The sequence below is a fragment of the Chrysemys picta genome, chromosome 21 (assembly GCF_011386835.1).
Source record: "Chrysemys picta bellii isolate R12L10 chromosome 21, ASM1138683v2, whole genome shotgun sequence".
NCBI lineage: Eukaryota > Metazoa > Chordata > Testudines > Emydidae > Chrysemys > Chrysemys picta.
Genome location: NC_088811.1, coordinates 18531736 through 18559007, shown reverse-complemented (window position 1 = coordinate 18559007; position 27272 = coordinate 18531736). Strand labels below are relative to the sequence as shown.

The 27272-nt window shown below is 46.7% G+C and overlaps 1 protein-coding gene across 2 annotated transcripts in view; it reads left to right on the top strand.

Annotated features, from left to right (window-relative positions):
- The window catches only part of LACTBL1 (lactamase beta like 1), a 45390-nt gene extending 18118 nt beyond the window's left edge, over positions 1-27272 (top strand). For both annotated transcript variants that reach the window (XM_065575309.1, XM_065575308.1), the window contains 4 exons: positions 4632-4789; positions 8813-9060; positions 14072-14177; positions 17993-27272. In XM_065575309.1, coding sequence (XP_065431381.1) covers positions 4632-4789; positions 8813-9060; positions 14072-14177; positions 17993-18971 — 1491 coding nt within the window. In that variant the 3' untranslated portion in view covers positions 18972-27272. The remainder of the gene's footprint in view (positions 1-4631; positions 4790-8812; positions 9061-14071; positions 14178-17992) is intronic.

Sequence of the window (27272 nt, the reverse complement as noted above, 5' to 3'; positions counted from 1 at the left end):
ATTTAGCTTAACAAAGAGAAGATTAAAGGGTGACTTGATTACAATCTATAAATACCTATGTGGGGAACAAATATTTGAAAATGGGCTCTTGGGTCTGGCAGACAGATATAACATGATTCATTGGCTGTAAATTGTAACTAGATAAATTCAGACTGGAAATAAGGTGCAATTTTTCAGCAATGAGGATAATTAATCATTGGAATAATTTACTGAGAGTTGTGATGGATCCTCCATCACTGACAGTTTTTAAATCCAGACTGGATGTTTTCTAAAAATACCTTCTAATTCAAACAGGAATTAATTCAGGTAAATTCTCTGGCCTGTGTTATACAGGAAGTCTGACTAGATGAACACAGTGGTACCTTCTGGCCTTCTAATCTATGAATCTATGAATTACACTTCTTGTTCTTAAAATCACCATCTGGCAGGTGTGTTTCCAGTGCGGTCCTGCATGGATCGGTTCTTGGCCTACACTATTTAACATTTTTATCAATTACCTGGAAGAAAACATAATCATCATTGATAAAGTGTGCAGATGATACAAAAATTGAGGGGAGTGGTAAATAATAAAGAGGACAAATTACTGATTCAGAGTGATCCAGATCTCTTGGTGAACTGGTTGTAAATAAATTATGTGCAATTTAATATGGGTAAATATAAATGTATGCATCTAGGAACAAAGAATGCAGGCCATATTTATAGGACGGGGGACTCTATCCTGGGAAGAACTGAGAGGTTATATTCACTAAGAGATGGGGTTTAGGAAAACATTCCCCCAATGGGATAGATTGTTATAGATTATCTATAATTGTCCATGTGATGATGGCAGACCAGGTGCCAGCTCATTCCAAAGCCCCAGGCCGCACTGAACAGTTACAAATTCATAGCTGGGAAACCAGTCTGGCTTATCTGTGTGTTAGTATTATCAGAATAGATATTGGATGTTAAATTGATAAGAATGTGCTTAGTGTTTAGACGTTCTAAAATGCCTGAAGGATGCTGTGTGTATTGATCTCACTTACAACCTCAATAGCCCACGGTATAAAGTTATAGTGAGTGTTTCCATTGTAAACCTCTGTAGTTGTGTAACTCACCAAACAGTAAAAGAAGCATTAATTAAGGTAGTTCTGACCCTGCATACAAGATGGCCCATTGAAGGCAAATGAGGTACTGTGTAGCATCAAAGGACAGAGACCCTGTTGATGGCATTCCTAACTCCCTCCCGGAGGGAGAGATCTACAATTTAGCCCATCATTTGGAACCCTGGAATGGATGGGTTTAAAATCCCTGACAAGGAAAAACTGAATCTCTTTCATCCTGTCTGGACTCTGAGAGGCAAAGATTCTTAAACATAACCAAAAGAGATCCCCATGCTGCTAGCACTGGTTAGCCCTGAAAGATGTTTTGAATTGACAGATTGCTACAATGCTGTCACCTTTTGAATCACCATCTGAAACTCATTTGTCTATTTGCTTGCTTGCTTTAACCCCTAAATAACTCTCTTATTTCTTTTTCCCAGTTAATACACAGTTAGTTAGTTAGTTTATTACAGGATTGGCTAAAAGTGTTCTCTTTGATGTAAGGTACAAATTGACCTGGGGTAAGTGACTGGTCTCTTGGGACTGGAAGCAACCTGAATATTTTCTGATTTTTGGTGTAAGTGACCCTTTATCACATAGTCCAGCTTGCCTGGCTGGGAAGATAGACTGGAGTGTCCAAGGGGACTCTCTGTGACTCCATTATAGGACTATTGTAGTACTTTGGAAGCTCACATTTGTTACTGGGTTGGTGAAATCTAATTCTAGAACATACCACCAGTTTGGGGTGTGCGCCCTGCTTTTTGACAGTCTGCTCTGAGGTTGGCACTCTTGGTCATGAGCCACTCCAGGCAGTGGCCCGGCCCATTACAGGAATTCGTGCACCTTCCTCTGTAGAATCTGGTATTGGCCAAAATCAGAGAGAGGATACTGAACTGGATGGGCTACTGGTCTGACGGCATGTGGCAATTCTTATATTCCCTTGAGCTCTTTATTGGGTTGGACATGGCTACACGGGTACCTCTCAGCATTCCTTGTGGAAACTAAATGTAGGGTTGTACTTGGCCAATGGACTTCCACACTCTGCTCCCTTGGGATGCTGATGTGCCAATCAAGACCATATGGGGCTATCATGGGGTAAAACTCAGGTCTCCAGGGAAGCTGATCTCCCCACTGAAGTTGCACGGCTGCCAAGAGTCAGGCATTTCCTTGGGTTTTTCATCAGCTCTCGTAATGAATATGGGGGAGGGGTTTGAGTGAGCGCACGGGGAAGGGTTTGGGTGAGCATGGGAGAGGAGTGTGGGCTGAACAAAGGGAAGGGTTTGGGGGTGAGCGCTGTCCTGTCTGATGGAGGCTTTTATCCATAATGATTCCATGTCCTTTACAAAGCTATTGTATGTAAGAGTCCATCACTGAGAATCACCTCCCTGGGGAGTGCAGTAGCTTCTAACACCTCTCAGCCATGTGCACAGTAGAGCAGAGAAAATCTGGTCAATCCAATTCATACTGCAAGTAAAAAAGAGATTCCAGATTGGAACTTGGGCAAGACACAGGGACTGATCTGCTTGATGTTGTAAAAGTCCCGTGGAATCTTCTAATAGCCACAGATGGTCAGGACCTTGGCTTTATGCATCTTCCACCCTACGATACTAGTGTGAGGACTCGCATTTCATAGAACCATAGGGATAGAAGGTACCGCAAGGGCTATCTTGTCTAACCCCCTGCCAAGTTACAGATTTATTATATCTCAACCATCCAAGACAGGTGACTATCCTTTTGAAAGTCTCCAGTGAAGGAGCTTCCATGACCTCCTGACTCCCGAGGCAGTCTGTTCCATTGTCCTACTGTTCTGACAGTTGGGAAGTTTTCCCCACAGGAACTGAGTTTTATTTTTTCCCAGTGGGTGCTTCACTCCTGCTCTGCCTTGAGGCTCTGCCCCACCCCCAAGGATCTCCGCCCTCCCGTGAGTGGCCACCAGTGGCCAAAGAGCTGATCGGCGGCCCCTGGGGGTGCTGAGCACCCCTTATTTTTTTCTTTGGGGGCTTGAGCTCCAGATCACCCATCAAGTCGGTGCCTATGGTTTTTCCTGAGATTTTAATTTAAATCTGCTATGCTGCATTTTGAATCCATTGCCTCTTTTTATAGCATCCTTTTAAGTATTTGAAGACCGCTATCATATCCCCCCATAATCTCCTCTTTTCCAAACTAAACATACCCGGTTCCTATGGTTTGCATTCCTTCCCTTTGATCATCTTTGTTGCTCGCCTCTGGATCTTTTCCAGTTTCTCTACATCCTTTCTATACGTTGGTGACCAAAATTGCACACAGTACTCCATCTGAGGCCTAACCAGCGCTGAGTAGAGCGATATTATCACCTCCCATGACTTGCATGCAATGCCTCTGTTAATGCAACTTAAAATTGCATTTGCTTTTTGCAACAGCAGCACGTTGCTGGCTCAAGTTGAGGTTTTGATCCTCCACAACTCCCAGATCCTTCTCAACAGAGCTGCTGCCAAGCCAGTTATCCCCCATTGTGTATTTGTGCATTTAGTTTTTCTTCCCTAAGTGTAGCACCTTACATTTGTCTTTGTTGAATTCCATTTTATTGTCTATAGCCCAGTTCTCCAATTTATCCAGATCCCTCTGAATTTTAGCTCTATCCTCCAAAGTGTTGGCAACCCCCACAAACCTGATCAGTGTGCTCTCTAGTCCTACATTCAGGTTATTAACAAAGACGTTAAGCAACACCGGACCCAGAACAGATCCCTGTGGAACCCCATTTGAGACCTCCCTCCAATCTGACATCATTCCATTAATAGTTACTCTTTGTTTGCAGTTGCTTAACCAATTATGTATCCACTTAATGGTAGTTCTTCCGAGCCCACATTTCTCCAGCTTACTTATTAGAATGCCATGTGGGACTGAGTCAAAAGCATTGCTGAAGTACAAATATATTATGTCCGCCGCATTTCCCACATCCACCAAATCAGCTACCCTGCCAATGAAGGAAATCAAGCTGATTTGGCATGATTTGTTCTTGGCAAATCCATGCTGGCTGCTAGTGATTATGCCTTCATCTGCCAGGTGTTCGCAAACTGAATGTTTTATACGTTGCTCTAGTAGCTTCCCAGGTATTGAGGTCAGGCTGACTGGTCTGTAGTTCCCGGGCTCCTCCTTTTTCCCATTTTGAAAGATGGGCACTACGTTTGCCCTTGTCCAGTCTTCTGGGACCTCTCCTGTCATCCATGAGTTTGTAAATATTATTGCCAGTGGTTCCAAGATTTCTTCAGCCAATTCCTTCAGCACCCTCGGATGAATAGCATCAGACCCTGCTCATTTGAATTCATTCAAAAACATTAAAGAAATGCTGGGACATTCAAAAGCGAAGATTTTGTGAAAAATTCAATTTTCAGAGACCGATCATTAATGAAAAATGCTTTGTTTTAAATATTTTGACTTGTCTTAGTGCAGAACTGTTTGTAGATAAAGGTAATTATCCCTGTTCACTGTGAGTGCATTATTGTATTGATTCATTTCTTTGTTTTACTCTCTGCTCACCTTCAAACTCCTCACCACTTTCTAATCTTCTCCTAGGTGGACATGCTTCTGCGCCATAAAATCCATAGCCCAGGCCTCCCTGCCATGTCTGCCATTGTTATCTACAATGACACTGTGCTCTGGACAGGCAACTTTGGGAAGAAAAATGGCTCTGATCCCCTCTCAGCAATGCCCAATGAGTACACCATTTACAGGTGCGGTTTGCCGGTTTATACAGCAGGAATTGGGTATGGTTTAGCTATTGGGTTAGTGGAAAATTACTGTCACCATGCCCTGATAAATAGCAAGTGGGAGGGATGTATACACTTCATATCAATTCAATTACATAAATACGTTTTGAAATCTTAAAAAAACTCTACTTCTTCCAAATGTGGGGCAATAAGAATGGAACAACCATCACAGATCCTCCCTTTAATGTGCACCGGGTGCAGTTACAATGAAACGGTCTTGTTTGCAGTGTTATAGGACACGAGAGAGACAAGGTAGGTGAGGAAATACCTTTTATTGGACCAACCTCTATTGGTGGAAGGGACAACCTTTGGAGAGTCACAGAGCTCTTCCTCAGGTCTGGGAGCAGTAATCAAAGTGTCTGAGCTAAATACAGGGTGGGACAGATTAAGCATAAGGGTTTCACACATGCTGTTAGGAGACCATTTGAAATGAAGGGCTGGCAGCAGTAGGATGTGTTGCAAATTGTTGTAATGAGCCATAAAACCCATGTCTCTGTTAAGTCCATGTTTTTTAGTGTCCAGCAGAAGCCTGTTCCATATAGTTGCAGTGAGTCTCCGTTTTTGAAGTATTACATTGGCTTTGCAGGAGATTAATATCATTACTAATGTTTATTATAGGCCTGCCTCTGGGCCAACCAAGAATGGGGCTCCTTGTGTCAGCACTGTCCAAACCGAGTAGTAGACAATCCATGCCCCAAAGAGCTGTCAATCTAAATAGACCAGACACAGGGTGCGGGAGGGGGTAGAACCAGGGCCGGCTCTAACTTTTTCCCCAAGCAGCAAAAAAAAAGCGCTGCCCCGCCCTAACCCCCCCCCCCCAGTGCCGCCCCGCCCTGGCGAAAGCCCCCCCTCACCGAGTGCCGCGCTGCCGAACACCCCCCGCTGAGCGCTGCGCTGCTGAACCCCCCCGGTGCGGCGTGCCCCCAAACAGCCCCCGCCACACTGCTGAACAGCCCCCACCAAGCGCCGTGCTGCCGAACGACCCCCCCCCACACGGAGCGCTGCTGAAACCCCCGTGGAGCGCTGCACCGCCGAACATCCCCGCTGAGTGCCCCGCCGCCAAACAACCCCGAGCGCCCCCCGCACAGCGCCGCGCTGCCGAAAATCCCCGCGTGCAGCGCCGCACTGCCAAACCCCCTCCCCGCGGAGCGCTGTGCCACCGAACACCCCCCGCCGAGCGCTGCACCGCCAGAACCCCCCCTGCTGACCCCCGCCATCCCAAGATTGGCCGCCCCTTACCAGGTGCCGCCCCAAGCACGTGCTTGGTTGGCTGGTGCCTGGAGCCGGCCCTGGGTAGAACACACCAACAGAATGAACAGTGGGATGGCAGAAAAGTCACGTTAATTCAGTGGTCGGCAACCTTTGGCACGCGCCCCACAACAAAGCTCAAGGGCTCAGGTCCTACCAGCTGTGCAAACCCATTGAAGGCAAAGGGATGGGGAGAACAAGGGTCACTGAGGGCAGAATTTTGTCTGCAGAACCAATATCTCTGAGGATGATGCATGACAAGGGAAGACCACAACTTGACTCACAGGGGTCATTTGCAGCACTAGAAGTTGGAAAATACATCCTTTTACATGTAAACTGAGCGTACTTGATCCTGAGTTACTGAGATGTAATCAATAGGAGACTCACAATGCCATTTTAGACAGTTCTACTAGTAAAAGTGACTATCTTTAAACCGATCAGTTTAGTAGCTTTAGATCAATGCATGACGCTTCAAGGCCTTTGATCCCTTCAAATGGCAAACACCACATTTTGGGGAGGGCAGCAATGGAGCTGGAATGTGTGCATGGGTAGGAGTGGCATATGATTTCTTCAGGATTTTGTAAAATGCGCACATACAATATAAGGGCATAATTGTATAAAGTTCATGCACAGGTATGGAAAGGATTACTTAACTAGCACTACTTTGGCTTTAGTGATAACCTGCCCTGTATTTAAGGGGTGTTCTTGATCTGGCAAAGAGACAGCAAACAAAGAGGAGAAATGGTTAGCATGGGAAAAGATTAAACGTGAGGTACAGGAAGGTTCTATTCTAGGACCAGTGGTGTTTCATGTATTAGTGGTCTGGAAAAAAGTGAGTAATGAGGTGGCAAAATTTCCTGATTATTCAGGTTAAACTAGCCTAGAGAAGACTGTGAGCAGCTTCACAGGGAACTAATTGAGAATCAAGCTAGGTAAATAGGCAATATGACAGATAAAATTCAATGCTGAAAATACAAAGTCATGCATATTTAAGGGAAAATCTGAATTACTCATACACCTAGAGGCTCTAAATTAACTATTCCCAACTCAAGAAGAAGACTTGGGCATAATTATGAAAAGCAGTGTTAAGATGTGAAGATTAAGGGAAATATGTTGTTTTGTCATATTAGAAAATTCTTACAATTGTTTAGTTGAAAAGCCCTCGTGCCTTCATGCTTTGAAGCAGGGACTTAACCTTAGGGAGATCTCCCTGCTGTTGCCATTAACATTCCCCCAAATTTGGCCCCAGTATTAGTCTCCTAAAAATTGCAAAAACAACGAGGAGTCCTTGTGACACCTTAGAGACTAACAAATTTATTTGGGTATAAGCTTTTGTGGGCTAGAACCCACTTCATCAGATGCATGAAGTGAAAAATACAGGAGCAGTTATAAATATTTAAAAGAATTGGGGTTGCTTTACCAAGGGTGAGGTCAGTCTAACGAGATAAAACAGCAGGATACCAAGGGAGGAAAAATCTCTTTTGAAGTGGTAAGAGAGTGGCCCATTACAGACAGTTGACAAGAAGGTGGGAGTAACAGTAAGGAGAAATTAGTATGGGGGAAATTAAGTTTAGGTTTTGTAATGACCCAACCATTCCCAGTCTTTATGCAGGCTTAATCTGATGGTATCCAGTTTGCAAATTAATTCCAGTTCTGCAGCTTCACGTTGGAGTCTGTTTTTGAAGTTTTTTTGTTGAAGACTTGCCACTTTTAGGTCTGTTATTGAGTGACCAGAGAGATTGAAGTGTTCTCCTACTGGTTTTTGAATGTTTTGATTCCCGATGTCAGATTTGTGTCCATTTATACTTCTGCATAGAGACTGTCTGGTTTGGCCAATGTACATGGCAGAGGGGCATTGCTGGCACATGATGGAATATAACACATTGGTAGATGTGCAGGTGAACAAGCCCCTGATGGTGTGGCTGATGTGGTTAGGTCCTACGGTGGTGTCCCTTGAATAGATATGTGGACAGAGTTGTCACCGGGGACTCCTCATTGTTTTTGCTGATACAGACTAACACGGCTACCACTCTGAAACCTAAAAATTGCAAAAGCAGCAAAGAATCCTGTGGCACCTTACAGACTAACAGACGTATTGGAGCATGAGCTTTCGTGAGTGAATACCCACTTTGTCGGATGCATGTAGTGGAAATTTCCAGAGGCAGGTATAAATATGCAAGCAAGTGTGAGTCAGGCTAGAGATAACGAGGTTAGTTCAATCAGGGAGGATGAGGCCCTCTTCTAGCAGTTGAGGTGTGAACACCAAGGGAGGAGAAACTGCTTTTGTAGTTGGCTAGCCATTCACAGTCTTTGTTTAATCCTGAGCTGATAGTGTCAAATTTGCAGATGAACTGAAGCTCACCAGTTTCTCTTTGAAGTCTGGTCCTCTCCCTTGGCCTTGGGCTGCTGCCATGAGAGAGGGCTGGGGGAGTCCTCTTTTCCCACCGCAGCCTCAGGGCAGCCTGCACCCCAAGTACTTCATCCCCAGCCCACCCCAGAGCTTTCACCCCCCCAGCTGGAATCCTCATCCCCTGCACCCCAACCCTCTGCCCCAGTCCTCAGCCCCCTCCCACACTCTGAACCCCTTGGCCACACATCCCCTCCATATTGGTGCACATAACAAAATTCATTCCGCACACGGATGTAAAAAATTAGAGGGAATGTTACTTGGCCTATGGACTAGTTAATGCTGGACTAGCAGCTGGTGGTGAAGCCATGTAACCGTTTGTCCCACGACAGGATTGCCAGCATCTCCAAGATCTTCCCCACTATCATGCTCTACAAACTGTGGGAGGAAGGGAAGGTGACCTCTCTGGATGACCCTTTGGAACGCTATGCCCAGAGCTTCATTATTAAAAATCCTCTGGGGCGACTCAAGGAATCTGAACAAAGATACACAGCGGATGGACTGATCTTCCTGGAGAAGGGGTCGCTGCCCCTCAAGCCATCACCTGTGACACTGCGCAGGATGGCTAGCCAGCTCTCAGGTGAGAGAACCCCACTCCCAGTTCTTCAATCCTCACTACATTCTCCTGCTTGACTCCGTGCATCAACCTACCAATTAAAACAACAAAACTCCCTGTCCCCCAGTGAGAACGGTCACAGCAATGCAAAAACCTGTCTGTGTGTTTGTCAGGCAGTGCAAACAGCCCCTCCTGGTGTGAACCAGGATCCTCCAGCCGCTCCAACAGGTGAGCCAAAAGGGAGCCTCTCTCCAGCCCAGCTCCTGGGAGGTGCACTGAGTTGGTCTATTGTCTGGGATATGCCTCCCACTGACTGAGCTGGTAGAAGCTATGATGAGTAGGTCTTCCCCTGGCTAAGCCAGTAGGAGCCGCTGGATTCCTGTCTGGTTCCTGTCAGAATTATTTTTCTTTGTAATTCAGGCTCCTGCCAGGGCCGGCTCCAGGTTTTCCGCTGCCCCAAGCGGCAAAAAAAAAAAAAAAGCCACAGCAGTGCGATCGCGCCGCTCCACTCTTCGGCGGCAATTCGGCGGCAGGTCCTTCGCTCGGAGAGGGAATGAGGGACCTGCCGCTGAAGACCCGGACGTGCCGCCCCAATAGCCAGCCAGAGTGCCGCCCCTTGGTATTGGCCGCCCCAAGCACCTGCTTCTTTAGCTGGTGCCTGGAGCCGGCCCTGACTCCTGCACTGAAATCAGGGATGAAATGTGAGGCAGCGCCTACTCACCACCGTTTCGCCCCAGCCCAGAGTGCGGTCACTGTCGGAGAGGCGGAGCTGGGAGGCAGAGAATTGCTAAGCGTTGTTTGTTTTGAAGGGATATAGCTTCTATAATCGAACGGTTAGCAGTGCAGCCGCCTGATCTGGGATTCCTGAGCTATGAATAGCCTGGTGTTTGCTGTCAGGGGACGGCTCTTAATCTGCTGTTTCTCTTATAAATGAGTAACTTCGATACTAAAGTAGCTGTAGACGGCAGGGCCTGATGTAATCTGGAAATCCCTCAAAAGATACATCTATTAATGCCTGCGGTTAGCTGGCATCAAGTGCCCTGCTTTGACACTCCTTTAGAAGCGTGCAGATTCCATTATTAACCCAGAAGCAGGTAATCTTGGCATCGGCAGGCAGGGATTTGCCTTTGCCTTCCTTGCACTTCCTGTAAAATGGGGATAATGATGCTAGCACACCTTCTAAGGGCTTTAAAACTGAGGGATGAAAAGCACCTTACAGAGTAAACCCAACACATGTTATGCATGGTTTTATTGTCAGCAAGGGGTGGTTAGCCGCATACGCCGTCCCAGGCTAGTAATTAGGGAAGGAAGATTTTTAAAAGTGAATCCAATATCAAATGCAATGTTCTAGTTGCACAGTTAACTTTTGCATTTCCTGACTTTGGGGGTTTAAGATTTTAATAGCAACGTTACTGCTGCAGTCTCGCACGTGATGTATATCTTAGCGGTGGCTTTTTACAGCATAAACAGTAATCTACAATGCAGCCTCACTACCCTGCACTTCTCTGATCTGCACGCTGTAAAATCCACTCACACCTCTGAGCAGAGATAGTGCCGGAGCGAAGTGCTAGGTTGCTAAGATTTTGTTATATTGCAATGTACTTATGTATTGATTATAATATGAAATGCTGTTATAAATAATTGACTACACTTGTTGGCTCAATTAACAAAGTGTGTTGCATAAAGCAATGACCTTGCTTTTTCCGGTTATGCTTGTTCACTTCCTAATTTGCAGATTTCAGTACCTTGCTATGAACCTCCCAGTCAGTGGCGCTAATTAGGGAGGCTCTACTGTATCCGCCCCTGACTCTCCAAGGGATTGAGCATTGCCTGTTTGGTGCTAGGGTTGCCAATTTTCTAGTTGAAGAAAACCAAACACTCTTGCCCCGCCCCCTGCCCCACCCCTTTTCTGAGACCATGCCCCCACTCACTCCCTCCCCCTCCCTCAGTTGCTTGCTCTCCCCCACCCCCGCTCACTCGCTCATTTTCACTGGGCTGGGGTAGGGGGTTGGGGTGCGACGAGGGGGGGCAGGAGTGGTGGTGGAGATGAGGGGTTTGGGGCATAGGAGAGGGCTCTAGGCTGGAGCAGGGGTGCAGGCTCCAGCTGGGGGTGCAGGCTCTGGGGTGGGGCCAGAGATGAGCAGTTTGGGGTGCAGGAGAGGGCTCCAGGCTGGGGCAGGGAGTTGGGGTGTGGGAGGGGGTACAGGCTCTGGGCTGGGGGTGCAGGCTCCGGAGTGGGGCCAGAAATGAGGGGTTCAGGGTGCAGGAGAGAGATCCAGGCTGGGGCAGCGGGTTGGGGTGCATGGGGGTGAGGACTCCGGCTGGGGGTGCAGGCTCTGGGGTGGGGTCAGGGTTTGGGGTGCAGGAGGGGGCTCTGGGCTGGGGTAGGGGGTTGGGATTCAGGAGGGGGTGCAGGCTCCAGGCAGCACTTACCTCAGGAGGCTCCCAGGAAGCTGCCGGCATCTCCTTACGGCTCCTCAGCGGAGGCGCGACCATGTGGCTCTCTGTGCTGCCTGCACCTGCAGGCACCACCACCTCAGCTCCCATTGGCTGCGGTTCCTGACCAATGGGAGCAGCTGAGCTGGTGTTGGGGGAGGAGGCAGCGCACAGAGCCCCAGTGACCATCCCTCCGCCTAGGAGCCAGAGGGAGATGCCGGCAGCTTCCCGGGAGGCGTGTGGAGCTGGGCAGGGAGCCTGCCTGCGCCGCCGACCAGACTTTTAACGGCCCGGTCAGCTGAGTACAGTTACTCCCACTAAAGCAAATGAGAGATGAGGGGATTCAGTGTCTCTCAGAAGGTTCCCAGTATGTTGTAGGATCAGGTCATTAAGTTGCACAGGAACAGAAAATATTTAACTATGCAAGTCAGCGATTGTAGCAGCAGCTCCCTGGCTTGCATGAGAAATCATGGGCCTCAACCCAGACCTACAGAGCCCTGTGCAGGCCTCAGGCCACAACCACCGCCCAGCAGCTCACTTGAGTGAGGGGAAAAGGGGGCCAGTGATGCTTTAGCTTGCAAAAGGCCCCACCCACAAAGCTCCTGGTTGGGTGAGACCTCCAGTCCCACCGATTGGCTGGGAAGCTCTACTTAAACCAGAAAAAGGCACAGAAAGTTGTATGATCAACTAGAGGGATCCTTGACTGGCTGTGAGAGTGGTCTCTGCCTCCTTGCCTGAGCCCTGCCTTCCTGCTTGTTCCTGGTCTCCTTATCCCAGGCCCCTGTCTGTTCCCGGTTCCTGCTTTCCTGCCTCACTCCATGTCCCTGCTTCTAAAGCCTACCCCGACTCTGTCTCCGCCTCTGACCTTTGGCTGGGCTCCTGACTCTAACCCAGGGGTAGGCAACCTATGGCACGTGTGCCGAAGGCGGCATGCGAGCTGATTTTCAGCGGCACTCGCACTGCCCGGGTCCTGGCCACCGGTCCGGGGGGCTCTGCATTTTAATTTAATTTTAAATGAAGCTTCTTAAACATTTTAAAAACCTTATTTACTTTACATACAACAATAGTTTAGTTCTATATTATAGACTTATAGAAAGAGACCTTTTAAAAACCTTAAAATGTATCACTGGCACGCCAAACCATAAATTAGAGTGAATAAATGAAGACTCGGCACACCACTTCTGAAAGGTTGCCGACCCCTGCTCTAACCATTAGGCATGACTGCCTCCACCCTGGTCCCTACAGCCTGCCCAACTCCCCTGGTTAGGATAGATAGGGAACTCCTGCATTGATGTCACAAAGAGGGAGGGGTTTCATTACACTTTGCCCACATTTTATGGCCTTTTTTATACATGTCAGATGAGGATCACAGTGGTCCCTTCTGGATTAACAATCTGACTCTTGGCAAGTGCTCACTGACCTTGATGCAAACAAAGTAATTTTTCTATTGCTTTTCTATTGTCTGTCAGTCACAAGTTCCCCCCCAAACCATGCTCAGGCCCTAAACCGCTGAGGATTCTGCCCATGACAAGTTCCAGGTTCTACACTTCCGGATCCTCAGTTTGTGTAAATCATCTCAATGAAGTCACTGCAGCTCTGATGTTTTGCTGAGAATTTGGCCTCGGGGGGTTGTTTAATGGAGCCCTGCTCTGAAAAGTGTGGTTAAAATGTATTTTATTTCCAGTGGGAAAAGTGAACCGTTTTCACTCTCCTACAACTCAAAAAAATCTGGAGGAATTTAACACAAACTGAAACAAAACATCACTTTGGGACAGAAACAAGTTTGGAAAATGTCAGCAAAATGGATGTTCCTGACACTTATAAATAAATGACAACTGGGGATGTAATGGAAACTGCAGGAGCATTTGTCCCTGGGTCAGATTTGCACGAGCTACTAAACGAATGGGTCATGTTCACTTGAAAGCTCAGGCTGGGATCTGTTGAGCCCTTTCAATCAGTCTTTCCTCCCAAAAGGCTCTTGCATATGCCTGGATCCAGCTAGGGTTGTATAATTCTTCAAGACATTTTACTAAAAGGAAGCAGAACAAGTCTGGCAGAAAAGTGTGGGTCAGCTCTTACCTTATTACCGAATGATTCGCCTGTCCCTGGCATAGCTCTCTACATTGTACTGTACTGAAGTCCCTGGGTCAGACTGGCAGAGATCCTGGGGGGTGGGGGTTGCCTTCCTCTGCAGTCTGGGGCACGGGTCACTTGCAGGTTTAAACTAGTGTAAATGGTGAATTCTCTGTAATTTGAAGTCTTTAAATCATGATTTGAGGACGTCAGTAATTCAGCCAGAGGTTATGGGTCAATTACAGGAGTGGGTGGGCGAGGTCCTATGGCCTGTGATGTGCAGGAGGTCGGACTAGATGATCATGATGGTCCCTTCTGGCCGTCAAGTCTATGGGTCTATGAGTAGTAGCACATTTGCTGTGTCTTTGGTAGAGAGTGTAATTAATCACTGCTGTTTTCCTTTGTCTTTGACTCTCCCATTTTGGATCATTATTGACCAGACTCAGTGAGTGAATCTTGATGTTATCCTAACAAAAATCACTATTTGTCTCTTGCTGTTTTATGCCCTCTTGTTCCCATGGCACAGGGCTGCCCAGGAGGCTGCGGTCCACCAGTCTGCTGTGGAGAGGAAGCACACAAGATGCCCTGGCTCTCCTGAAGGATGATGTTCTGGTAGTCGACCCAGGAACCAGGTCAGGTGTATGCACGACTTACGCTTCTCTTGGCTAATATCTGGTGACTATAGCAATGCTTAACGGCTAAGGGGTGCAGACAGCTCCTTCCTGTTACAGTACAGTGCCTGCAATCCTCGCTCTCCTTTCACATGCATCAGTCACTCAGGTACCGTTAGATACAAAGAGAGAAGACAAAGTGGAACAGTTTGGAAGTCAGCATTAGCAACTAGTGGCAACACCGTCAGAAGGGACGCAAGGCCATTCTGCCACATTAAGCCAAGGTCCCATGGCTGATCTGTGTCTGGTAGAATAGGACAGGACAGAATTTACATCTGCAGTGGAGAAGGCACAGGCTGAGGTCTTGGTGATCCATTCCAGAAAAAAATCCAGTTGTCAGGTAAAGAAATTACAAGAAAATCAACACATTGTCAATAATTCTATAAATGTCCATTGCAACAAAAAACCCTGTTACAAGACCATTACCTGGGTTTGCAAAGTCAAGCATTTAACAGTTAGAAAATGCCAAAAATTAAGGTGCCTGATAATAGAGAACTCATCAATCGAGGAGACAAAGGCAGAACAGGATCCAATGGCTGGAAGCTCACAGTAGACACATTCAAACTCAAACTTTGAATATTTTTAGTGAGGGTAATTAATCATTGGAACAACTTGCCTAGGGACCTGGCGGAGTCTCCATTACACGGAGTCTTTACATGCAGAGTGGATACCTGTTTCTAAACGCTCTGCTCTAGCACCACCTGAAGTTATGGAATTGGTTCAGGAAACTCTGGGTGAAATCTTGGCCAGGCAGTCAGACTACATGAGCATAATGGTTACTTATGGCCTGCAGATCTGTTAACCTGTCTCACTTGTCACTGAGGTACGCGTGTGCCTCCGGGATCACATGCTGGTCTCTGAGCACCTTGGTACTTCAGATGTCAAAATTATTTTGATTTTTTTCCCCCTTGTTCATACACGCCCATAGCATTCTGAAAAGTTAATCTTTTCACAGGAACATTTCCTGTCTTCGCATCCATACAATGGTAACATTTTTCTGGGAACTTTGAACAGAATATTTTCAGCCACTTTTGGGATATTAGTGTAGGGAGGAAAAAAAATATTTTCCTGCTGTTTAAAACGATCATCGTGCTTTTATTTCCAGTTAGTTCCAAAATGGCTGAGCCTGGTGTGTATGAAGTGCCCATGGAGAACTATGATCATGCCCAAGCGTGGAAATAAAACCTGATTTAAATAATAACATTATGACTGGTGGAAAACACTCTAGAAAGACAAAGTGTGCCCATGTGTGTTGTTTCTGAAGTGCGAATTTCTGTTTTATGTCAATAGACGCCATTCGAGCTTAAGACTTTTAAAACAGCTTATGGACTTACAGGACTCACGCACTTATGCTTCCTTAAGGACTTAACATTGCTGTGATGCTGCCTTGCAGACTCAAAGCAATTTAAATGCTTTTGCCACCTTAAGGTGGTTTAAATGCTTGTGCCATGTTAAGTCTGCAAAGCAGCTTATGGCCTGCTCCTGAGAGCCATGGCGCATTTTTGCATATACAGGCCTTCAGCCCAAACCTTCCTTTAAAAAAAAAAAAAACAGTGAAGAGAAATTAAGTGCAGAAAACTCCATGCACTCTCTGCTGAACAACTAAAAACAACGAGGTAGGAAATGCAGAATTAACTGTTCTTGCAGTGATGTCTTTTGGCATGTATTGAGTGTAGTATTTCCAGTCTCTATTGCTAAATGTGGACTGTGATATCTACAGGTCACACATCAAGATATGATATTTGTTTCTAAAAGACCTGCTCTAGGAATTTTGTGGGGGACGTTCTCTGGCTTGTGTTATACAGCAGACCAGATCACAGTGGCACTTTCTGGCCTTGGAAGCTGACTATTTGAATCACTGTGGCTAAGTTAATGCTGCTGTAGGAATCTTCCATTCTACATTTCCTGACTTACCAGCAATTCAGAATGGCAAAACCTCTGCTCCTCTTTCTTTCTTCCTCCTTTCTGCGCTCAATCTGCCTACCCTTCGTCCCACTGAAAGTTTAAGGTGGTTTCAGGGCACAAGAGAGTAGGGTTTGGAAATATCTTTTCTTAGTTCCCATTAGCACACGATCAGACCACATCACAATCTGCCTGTGGCTTTTATAGAATGCCTAATGCTGTGGCATCTATGGAGGTCAGGGTTGTTGCTGTCACGCTGTCTGGAGTGGCTCTGGCCCATGAGTGCCAACCTCAGAGCAGACTGTCAAAACCAGGGCAGACAACCCAAACTGGTGGTATGTTCTAGAATTAGATTTCACCAACCCAGTAACAAATGTGAACTCCCAAAGTATTACAATAGTCTTACGATGGAGTCACAGACAGTCCCCTGGGACACTCCAGTCTATCTTGCCAGCCAGGCAAGCTGGACTATGTGATAAAGGGTCACTTACACCAAAAATCAGAAAATATTCAGGTTGCTTCCAGTCCCAAGAGACCAGTCACTTACCCCAGGTCAATTTGTACCTTAAATCTTACATCAAAGGCCTAGTCTTCACTTACCGGCTGGTCCGGAGGCACGCAATCGATGTTCTGTGATCGATTTATCGCGTCTGGTTAAGACGCGATAAATCGATCCCGGATCGATCCCGGAAGTGCCCACAATCGGCGCCGGTACTCCAGCTCTCCGAGAGGAGTACGCAGCGTCGACGGGGGGAGACTTCCGGCCGCGTCTGGACCCCGGTAAGTCCGGACTAAGGTACTTCGAATTCAGCTACGTTAATAACGTAGCTGAATTTGCGTACCTTAGTCCGAAGTCCGGACTAAGTGGGGACCAGCCCAAAGACAAGACTTTTAGCCAATTCTATAGTAAAATTACTAAAGGTTTGTTAGGTAAAAAAGGAATGAGAGTTATTGAGAGGTTAAAGCAGGTAAAAACACATGTACATGTGACTCAGTCTATAATTTCAAATGGTAGTAGAGATGTAGTAATATGCCAGTTTCCCAAAAGCCTTTAAGGACTACCAGCATAACTCTGGGGACCTCCATCTTCCCATTCAGTTATTCTGCCCTGTTAGAATCCAAACAGTCCAGAGATGAAGGATTTTTCCTTGTGTCTATATTTATAGCTTCTTCTCACAGAAACCAAGCTGACAGCAGCAGTTCCCACACATGTTCCTTCTTCATAGGACAAGGGGAGAGGGGAATGCAGTTACAAGGTCTTTGATCCTCGATCTCACACAATGACTCATTTGTGTTTAATGAACAGGATTTAACATCATCTTGTAAGACACCATCATTTGCATTACATCAGGCTTCTTTCTCATTTGATGGATTACTTAATTACAGAGGTACACCTCTACCCCGATATAACGCTGTCCTCGGGAGCCAAAAAACCTTACCGCGTTATAGGTGAAACCGCGTTCTATCGAATTTGCTTTGATCCACCAGAGTGTGCAGCCCCGTCCCCCTGGAACGCTGCTTTACCGCGTTATATCCGAATTCATGTTATAGCGGGTCGCATTATATCGGGGTAGAGGTGTACTTACAATGCAAATGTTTGCTGTTCCATTATAACATGAGGCATAATTGAGTGAGAACAATACATGCAGCATCCTACGCACATTTTATAAAACACTAAACACATTCTTATCAACTTAACATCTAATATCTAGTTTGCTGATGCTGACACACGTAAGCAAGACTGGTTTCCAGCTATGCATTTGTGAGAGATCAGTGAGGCCTGGGGCCTTGGCATAAGCGGGCACCTGAACTGCCAGCGTCAGTTACAACCATGTTCGGAGATGACACTGATTTGCATTTCTTTTTCGTTTCAGGTGCCATTACAGTAATTTAGCCTTCTCTCTGATGGCCCACGTGTTGGCAGAACATGCCGCCGAAGGGGAGTACCAGCGGTGGGTCTCGGAGAATATCCTGGACCGCTTGGGCATGGAGGACACTGGCTTTGATATCACACCACCAATCCGTTCCCAAATGGCCGTCGGGTTCTATAGCAGTGGGCAGCCTGCCCCCCTTTATGACTTGGGCTGGTACAGGCCATCTGGCCAGATGTACTCCACAGCTGCTGACCTTGCCAAGCTGGCAATGGTCTTCCTAGGCACCTACCACCGGCGCCTTTTGGAGCCGGACACAGTGAAGACGATGCTGACGCCCCTTTTTAAGTGCTCCAGTGAATACTTTGCCAACAAGACCGGCACCCCCTGGGAGATCAATGAGCAGCTGGGCTATGATATTATCCGGAAGGATGGCGACCTCGATGGCTACTCAGCCACCTTCTCCCTTGTCCCCAAGCTCCGCTTAAGCTTCATAGTGCTAATGGCAGGGCCTAGGCCCCAAGGGGGAGATATTGTGACTCAGACATATGAGTACCTTATCCCTGCCATGGAGACAGCGTTCCGGGAGGCAGAGAAAAGCCTGAGCCCTCCCCCAAATCCCACCCCTTATGTTGGCTATTACACTTACTCCAACCTGACCTTCTACGAGATTAAAGTTGGGCCCACTGGGGTTCTGGTCATGCAACAGTTTGGACCCCATATTGAAGAGCTGATCCCTGAAAACTACCGGACCATCAAGCTCCACCACCTGGAAGACCGAGTCTTCCAGGTGGTTTTTGACAAGGAGTTCCCGTGCATTCTGCGGCTGGGCTCTGCCTCAGTCTCACTGGAGACCCAGGATGGGCAGCTCTTTAATTTCTATCCTTTTGACCGCAAGGGTTTGTCTCCCGGCTTTGACGCCCCAGGACTAAACACGTACAATGTGGTGCGCATCCATCGCAAGCCCGTGTTCTACAGCTAACTGCCCTCGCTCCTGCGTGACCACGTGTGGAAGTTGGCTTCTGTTCTGTGTGTCCCCGACTCGCCTGCCCCCAAGGCTTTGGGGATGTAGCTTAAAAGGGAACGATGCCGGCAAACTGACTGACCCATCCAACAAAAACGCTCTCTTCTGAAATGACTGCAATGGTTTGTGTCCCGTTGGCCCTGCAGGGCTGTGCTGGCAGCTGGGGCAGCCTGTAGAAACGACATGCTGGATATGTTGGATGTCTGGGATATGGACTCCACTGCATACTTCCCAGCACTTCAATCTTCCAGTGCTAAAGCTGCCCATTTGGCCACCATCACGAAGCGTGACTGGCTTCAATGGACCATTGGGAATCTCCTGTGCTTGTGAGCCAGAGTCTATTCTGGTATCCAAGGGTTTTTCAGGCAGCTATCCTCTTCAGCAGCCCAGCTACTAGGATCAAACTGCCTTGCCCATTCGGGTTTGCCATAATCTGACATCCTAGACCACTTTGTAATATCTAAGAGAGTGGGGTCCATCTCTTCCATATGGCTGAGTGGGGTACAGCAAGCAACCTGCATCTGTGTGAGTGGTAGGGAGCCGTGTCGTTTCACTATGGGCTGTGTGGGTCCACAGAGGAAATCGTAGTGTTTAGATACAGAAGGTCAAAGAGGATTAGATTGGTTCGTGCTGAAGTACTATAGTGACAAGCTATGCGAGTACCTAGCTAAGTAGCTGTACTCTGAGTGCATGCAGATATGCGAGTGTGTGCGCACACTTGTAAAAAGTTGGTTTCAGGGCTGTGTCTCTAGGTAGATGTCTGTGTGTAGGAATGCATGGATGTGTGTGTGTTGTGGGCATTGGGGTGTGTGCTGTAGCCGGCGTGCCTCCCTGTGGGGGTTTGTAGTTGTGAGTACGGTGTGTTTTGTCCTGTGTTGTGGCTCAGATGTGAGTGTAGATCCCTGTGTGTGCATTGTGAGCGGAGACTGAGCTGTGTTGGGACTGTGGCTCCAATGGGCTCTAACTTTTCCCAGTTTCCCACGTATGGCTGGATGAAGAATTAGCTAGAACACAGACTGAAGACACATGATAGGGCACTAGCCTGGAACTTGATCCCTTTAAATTAGGGCCACCTTCAAGTACCTTGTAATGCCACTGATGCATTTGCCTTCTTCCTTGTACCCACCTGGCTGCCTAGGCAGGGAGCACAGATGACACACAACAAGTTGCTACGTTAAGGCATTTGCTTTTATCCCGCCCCTGGGGGAAGCTGGCAATGATGGCAAAACATCATATCAGTGCAAGGGGAGCAGAGGCTGTAGGAACATGACCGTCAGCAGAGGAAGGACTCCAGCTGACAGAGACCTGGGGCTGAGGGCAGCATCACTGCTTACAGCCCTGCCTGGAGCCTGAGTTCAAACCCATCAAAGGGCTGGAGCTAGATAAATGTTACCATTGTGATTAATCAACCTCACTGCTGAGTGCTGGCTCAGACTTGGCATGGGCTGTAGAGTCCTGAAATACTTGGCTGTGGGGCCGGGCAAAGGCATGATAAGTAAATCTTCTCATGGTAAGTTCAAGGACTTTTCGGCAATGCATGTTCTCTTGAACCTGCCCTGGTCTCTTGTGGCCGGTTAATTTCCTCCACTTGGTCATAAGCCCTTGTTGGCAGCCAGCAGTGACTGCAAGGTGGTGTTCTGCTGTTCATTCTTGCAGGATTTAGGAGACCTTGGCTCACCCTCAGGAGTTGCCAGAGCTGGAAGACATGGATCTTGTCCTCTCTGCCTCTCTTCCTGTTCCCCTGTCTCTCTCCTTTCCATCCTTCCCATCTTCAAGTTCACTGGGAAAAGAGGATATGAACAGAGCCTAGAAATCTGTGATTTACCCCCTCTCCACCTCCCTTGTTCTCCTCCATCTAAGCTCACCATTAAACATAGAATCTGATGTAAGGATGCCCCCTGCTCCATCCAATCCCTGGAGTCACAGTTGTTGCTGCAGTGCAGTCTTGGTCCCAGTGTTGTTCTCTGTAGGCGATCACCGCTCACACCTTGTGCATCTTCCGATGGTCAGATATTTACACTGTGCAATCACAATAATATTAAACCCTGTCTAAATTCTGACTGCTTCTGTGAGTGCTGGTGCCTGGAACACATGGCTGCAGACAGTGACTACTGGACTGAGACTGTGTATATACAACTGACTGCAATGCTCCTCTAGACCCTTTCTGCAAAATGCAGCTGTCGGGATTTTGAGCTCATGGCAAGTCCTCTTATGCTGACCTTAAACCACAGAACCAGCTGTCTGGTTTGGTGGCTGGAACGTCTCTGGTCCTAGTGTACAAGGGGTTAATCCTCACTCACCTTCCATTTCTTCTAGCACTGGGGGAAGGGCACAGTGTATGTGGGTTGCTTAGGAGATGGGGTAGGATGCCTCTGGGAAAATGGGGCTCTGCATCGAGAGGCCAAAGGTCAGGGCTGAGCCCTGGAGCTGGGCAGTGTCTGTTATGTCAAAATGTTTTACTTTCCTGTTAACATTGACCCCCAAGGAGAAGCCCTCGCTGACAGTGAGCATTTTTATTTTCTACTAAGTCACTCCTCCATCTTATGTACTGGGCTGAACTAATACTCCTGTTGGCACCTTGGTACCCACAGATGCTACGGAAGCCTGTCCTGTGTATTCTACAGCTTTATTTCCTAAATATAAATGAGACACAATAGTCACGGTCTAGTTTTGTAAAGGAGAATTCACTCGATAACCTGAATTTTAAATTAACAGAGCTTTTCTTGGGGGGGGGGGAGAGGAGAGACTATAAAAAGATCTGGATTTATGGGATCTGATTTGCTCTCATTCCCACTGGTATAAATAGTGACTAGCTCCATTGATGTCAGTGGAGTAACACTGGCAAAAAAAAATTGATGGAAGTGAGAGCAAGAGAAAACCTATAGTTTCTAGCTCAAGCCCTTTTTTACAAGTGGAGTGAAATGTCCATGGGAGTGTGGCAGAATGCCCTGTGACTAACCCCTTCCCAAAGAGACATGGACCGGATCCCTTATGACTTCCCTCAGACATGTTGTCTGCAGCTCACTGACGTTGGCACACTACTAAAAGTAGAAATGCAAAATCCACCATCTGTGGGGAATTAAGGCTCCCTAGCTTTTATTTCTCTTTCCCCCAGAATTCCAGCAGCAGATTTATCTGATTGCACAGAGATCAGTGTGTCTAGATCAAAGCTGGTATTGCAAATCCCAGCTCTGAATAAATCAGAAATGTGGGAGGATAGTCGGTAGTCCCTGTAGTCCATGTTTCCCTTGTGCTAATTAATACTGTTACAAAGGTCACTAACACAAGGGTGAAACTTTGGTACCAGCTGGGCATAATCCTAGGGATGTTTTTTCCCTTATTTTAAATGACTCTCGACGTTGTGACAAAATGTAAAATCATCTGTCAATGACCTACGTCCCCAGTGGATTTGCTCCTGTGTAATCGTGAGAGATTATAAAACGACCATCGGCTTGATGCTAGATCATATTTTTAAACATGGTTATAAGTCAGTTTGGCCTCATCCTCACTAGATGACCAAACAACTTTGAAAACCAGTTGAAATGAGGGGGCAGGGCATTTGTTAAAATATAATTCCTCAAGTGAGCTTGAGCCCTAGGACTTGATCCAGCTTCCATTGATATCAGCTGAAAGACTCTCCCTGACTCTAATGGGAGCCGAATAGGCCCCCAGTGACTCTGCTTCCATCAGTGGAAAGGCAGGTGAGCAGGCATAGGCCACAATTTTTAAGATCCCTCCACAAACATTGCTGTTTGCTGCAGAATCTCAGTTTTCGTTTTAAATAACATTCTAGCCTTTGTATTAGCCACATTGGAAACTGACTCCAGACAAACAACTGCTGTGGTGTGAATGCTACTCAACCCCAACACCTCAGTGAGGAATGAATTTCAAAGCTTGGTTGGGACCATTTATTGTGTTTTTTTAAAAAAAACATTTAATTTATAAACATCTGTGATAGTGACACAGAAACATCTTGGGGGAAATCACATATTTTACTCCTGGAGGGATTCTGTGCCAAAAATTAAAAATTCTGCATATTTTATTTGTCAAAATAATGTAATATAATCACATCAGTTTCAATTGTCTGGTAATTTATTTAAACTACAATACAGAAAAAAGTCACTAACTATTCAGCATTTTCTAAACACATGAAAGTTAAGTTACAAACACTTGGTAATTAATACCCTGCATTCCAGTTATAATCCTGGATTTTCATTTAAATTACATTACAGAACACAAACAGCCAAAAAGAAATAGAATGTCATTTTAAATTGCTCAGACTTTCACACATGAAAGTCATACAGTTTTGCTAATCATTGTCCTGGACCTGGCTGGGTACTTTGGGAAGTGTTTGCTTCTGATTGTCCTGACATTTTATTAACTGCTTGGTCTGTTTTATTTGCCCTCAAAGTCTTTTAAGGGGTAAGTAAAATAAATCCTGAGTTGTAATCTAACTCTATTGTGCCACTTTAGCACAGGAAAAAAGTGAGAAAGCGCATAGATCTTCCTAGCTGACTTCCTTACTGCCATTTTAAGGCTTTACATCACTCTGGCAATCTAGGGTTCTTAAAACTTTTACAGGTTTTATGCTCCTGGGGGAATTGACTGAGAAAGGGAACAGTTAACTAACAATAGGAACATTAACAATGTTACTGTGCAGGCAGGCTGCTACCTTCTGCCTCGGAGAATGAGATCAGTTAACTAGCAGGCAGGCTGCTACATTTCTGCCTCGGGAACAGAGCCTGCCTCGTGCGCAATAAAAAGACCTACCTCTCCACGCCCGCGAGTCACAGTAGCAAGCGAGAGGGACAGAGTCTCTTTCGCTTGATGGCAGGCAAGCACGCCCAGTCCCACCCCTGATGGTGATCAACGTTTCCCCACAGGCGCGCACGCCCAGTCTCCCTCCCCCTGCAGTGATTTGCGTCTCTCAGGCTGCTCCGGGCACTCTGGCACAGACGTGCTGGCTGGGCTGCCAGAGAAGAGGCACATTTCCCCCCGCAGATCTCTTTTGCATTTTTCTGCGTGGAGGGCACAAAAATATGCAGACCATGGGCACAGTATTCTGTCAGCAGTAATAATATTTAAACAGAACAGCCGTCAATTTTAAGGAGAGATATGAACAAAAAGGACATCATAGACAAATGTCAGTGGGCCATAGTCTGCTCTCAGTTGCATGTGTATAACTGCCAAGTAATTGCACTAGATTTACACCCTTGCACCTGAGAGCGGAATCTGACCAGTGAGTTTTAATGTTTTTCATTCACTGAATATCTCGAGTAGTTACTATGTCGAGAGAAAAGAATGTTCTAATTGACTGAATTAACCACAGGGAAAAGGGCAGATCTTCAGCTGGGGTAAATCAGCAAAGGTCTGCTGCCCTGAAGAGCCACTGATAAAACATGCAGGCACCATAACCGTGTGGCATCAGCCACCTAGGAACAGCTGAGATCGCCTTGGTCATCTAACATACACAGCTCTGGAAAAATTCCAGTGACAGTAAAATCACTGTTGAGCACTGGTGTCACAAGTTTTAGCAAGCAACTACTTACCCAATAAGCATTTAGCTTCATCCTAAACCATACATTTCCTCACCCAAAACAATACAGGCTCAATCGTTGCTATGATTGGGGCTCAAGGGGGGGTGCAAATCCCACGATGTCCCAGTGCAGCCTCACAGGCGCTTGGGTCTGGGAACACAGCAGTAAGGAGATGCTGCATGCCTGCTCCTTCCCCCCAAGCAAGTGGGTGGGGAATGGATGAAGCCAGCACAGCTGACTCAAGGACTTGGTGTCAAAAGAGTCCTTCTCTCTCCCCATCAGAGGTGAGCAGCTGGAAGATGAAGTGGCACAGCTGGGAAGCGGCCAGTTAGCTATTTGAATGCTGCCTTTATTAAACAATTATATCAGAAAACTGCCTTCATGGATCGTTCTGTCTTTCTGTTCTCTCCGCCCCTTTACTCAAGATGGGCTCTTTGCTCACTCATTCTCCAAATCATTCTCTCACTTCAGAGGCTGGGAGGAGATTGGGATTTGTGCTGAGCTGTCATCCTGGGAACTCTCTCCCAGTCTCTTCCCTCTGTCAGAGGATGGGCAGACAGCTGCTTTTTTAAACTGCTGTGACAAGTTCCCGTGCAGATCAGCTGACAAAAGGGGGCACTGTAGACTCAAAAGGCCCAGGGAGGCTTGGCTTTGTTACACCAGAACAGTCCAGGAGCCATCCAGTATCTAGATCATGCACTTGCTATGAGGGATGTATACAGGCTGCTTCATCTTGGTGTCACTAGAGAGTGGCATGCACTTATTGTTAGTAGCAGTGTCTGATAATCCTGCAGGTTTTTCTAGTTGAGAGGGGGACCTCGTATACCTTGCTGAGGCCTGGAGAGCTGTGTGGAAGCCCTGCTCGAAGCATGGCAGCAGACCATTTCCCGGAAGGAGCTGCAGAACATGGAGAGGAGGTTGTAGATAATGTGGTTGATGGCAACGCTCAGGCAGAAGACCCTGGAGATGTAGTGGAAGAAGGACAGATCTGATGTACTCCCCTGGGTGCAGAACTTCACACCAGCCTTTTGATGTGGAATGGAGCCCAGGGGACAATGAACACCACCACCATGACAAGTGTGGAGAGAGGGAGCTGGGCAGAGAGCTAGAGACACAAATAGCAGAGCAAAGACAAAGTTCAGTGAGGAATGGCTGATAAACACAGGTGGGGGCCCTGGCTGATAAACGTATGCTGCCAGTAGCTATAGGATACCTGATCACATAGCTATTAGCTAGCCATTAACAAGCTATCTGAGGCGCCAGAGATTCCCTGGCATTATGATTGGTTAGATGGTTGTAAACATAATCCCACAAGGTTTCACAAATTAGAGCCACCAGAAGAAGATACATGAGATGAAAGTGGGTCATGAGGTGAATACTGCGGCTGCAATAATCCTTATTTAAGGGGTTATTATGAAGGCACTGGATAACTTTATGGCCAATGACTTCTCTGATCACTGACGCTATGGAAAGTTTAGTGAAACCTCACACTTTAGGGCATATGTTGAGTGCTACAGGAGCCACGAAGGAATCTCCCTTCCCCATGTGCATCACTGCACAACTGACAAGATGCATTATGGAGAGATTGAACTTTCTGCAGAAGTATCTGGGACTAGTGGCTACGTAAGATTCTATGCTAGATGAACCCACAGTTTGATGTGATATGATAAACCCTATACTCCAGTGAGCATCTCTGAGAACAGGAATTGACAGGGGGACATTGACTCAGACTGTTTGGGATTAGAGAGAGTTGCCATCAAAGGAGATGCTGCCCATGAGCATCATAACAGGTCAGTTCACTGATAAATAGAACGATATGGCCAGTTCCTACAATGACAGCTCTGCACAATGTGTTTTCTGTGTACAGTCTAGGTATAATTCACTCTGTGAGTAGCACACAATCAAGCTGGTTTCCTCTTTGGTGAAGTTGTCCTTAACGCCACCCTTCTTCTCTGTGGTAAGAGAGTGACATGCAGGAGTACTGGTAAATCTGGTCTTCATTTTCCAACTCCAGTCTCTTGATGTGCCCCAGGGACTAATGTTGTGTCTTTTGCTTTTTATACAACAAATGTAATATGAAGAAAAAACATGGGCATAGTGTGGTCAAAGGAACGATGTTTACTAACTATAAACAACACGCATAACCTAGCGGGGTAGGTGCACTGCTGCTCTGGCAAAATTCTACCTGTTGAACACAGAGAGGTTCACAAATTATTTAAATGAACACTACCCAATTCCTGTGCTCTACAGTAAGAAAAGTCTGATATTGCTGTTATGTGACAAGACTCACCACCCACTGATTCCAATATGCATAATCTGCAAGGGGGAGAGCCTGCAATGCAAACGCTGAGATACTCACGTTAACCCACAGATCAATTAGGAAGTACCCTTGAGAGCACCTTTTTTACACCTTGCTGACAATGTATCACTGATTTTTTCCAAAGTCCATGGACATTAGCACCAGAAGAGAAGTGGAAAGATGGGTGAAGTACGAGAAGACAGGTGGCAGAGACGTGATGTAAAGCCATGGGACACAGAGAGCGATGCTAACAAAAGCGGAGACTGTGAAGATGAATGCTGAAACTAGGATGGGGTCAGCTTTCAGGGGTGCTGTGAGGTTTGTAAAGTGCCTTGAAGTCTTTAGATGAAAGCTCCTGTGTACAGACAGTACAAACGGCCTTAGAACCCTGTTTCCTGACGTATGTTCCTGCTCCTGGGAGAG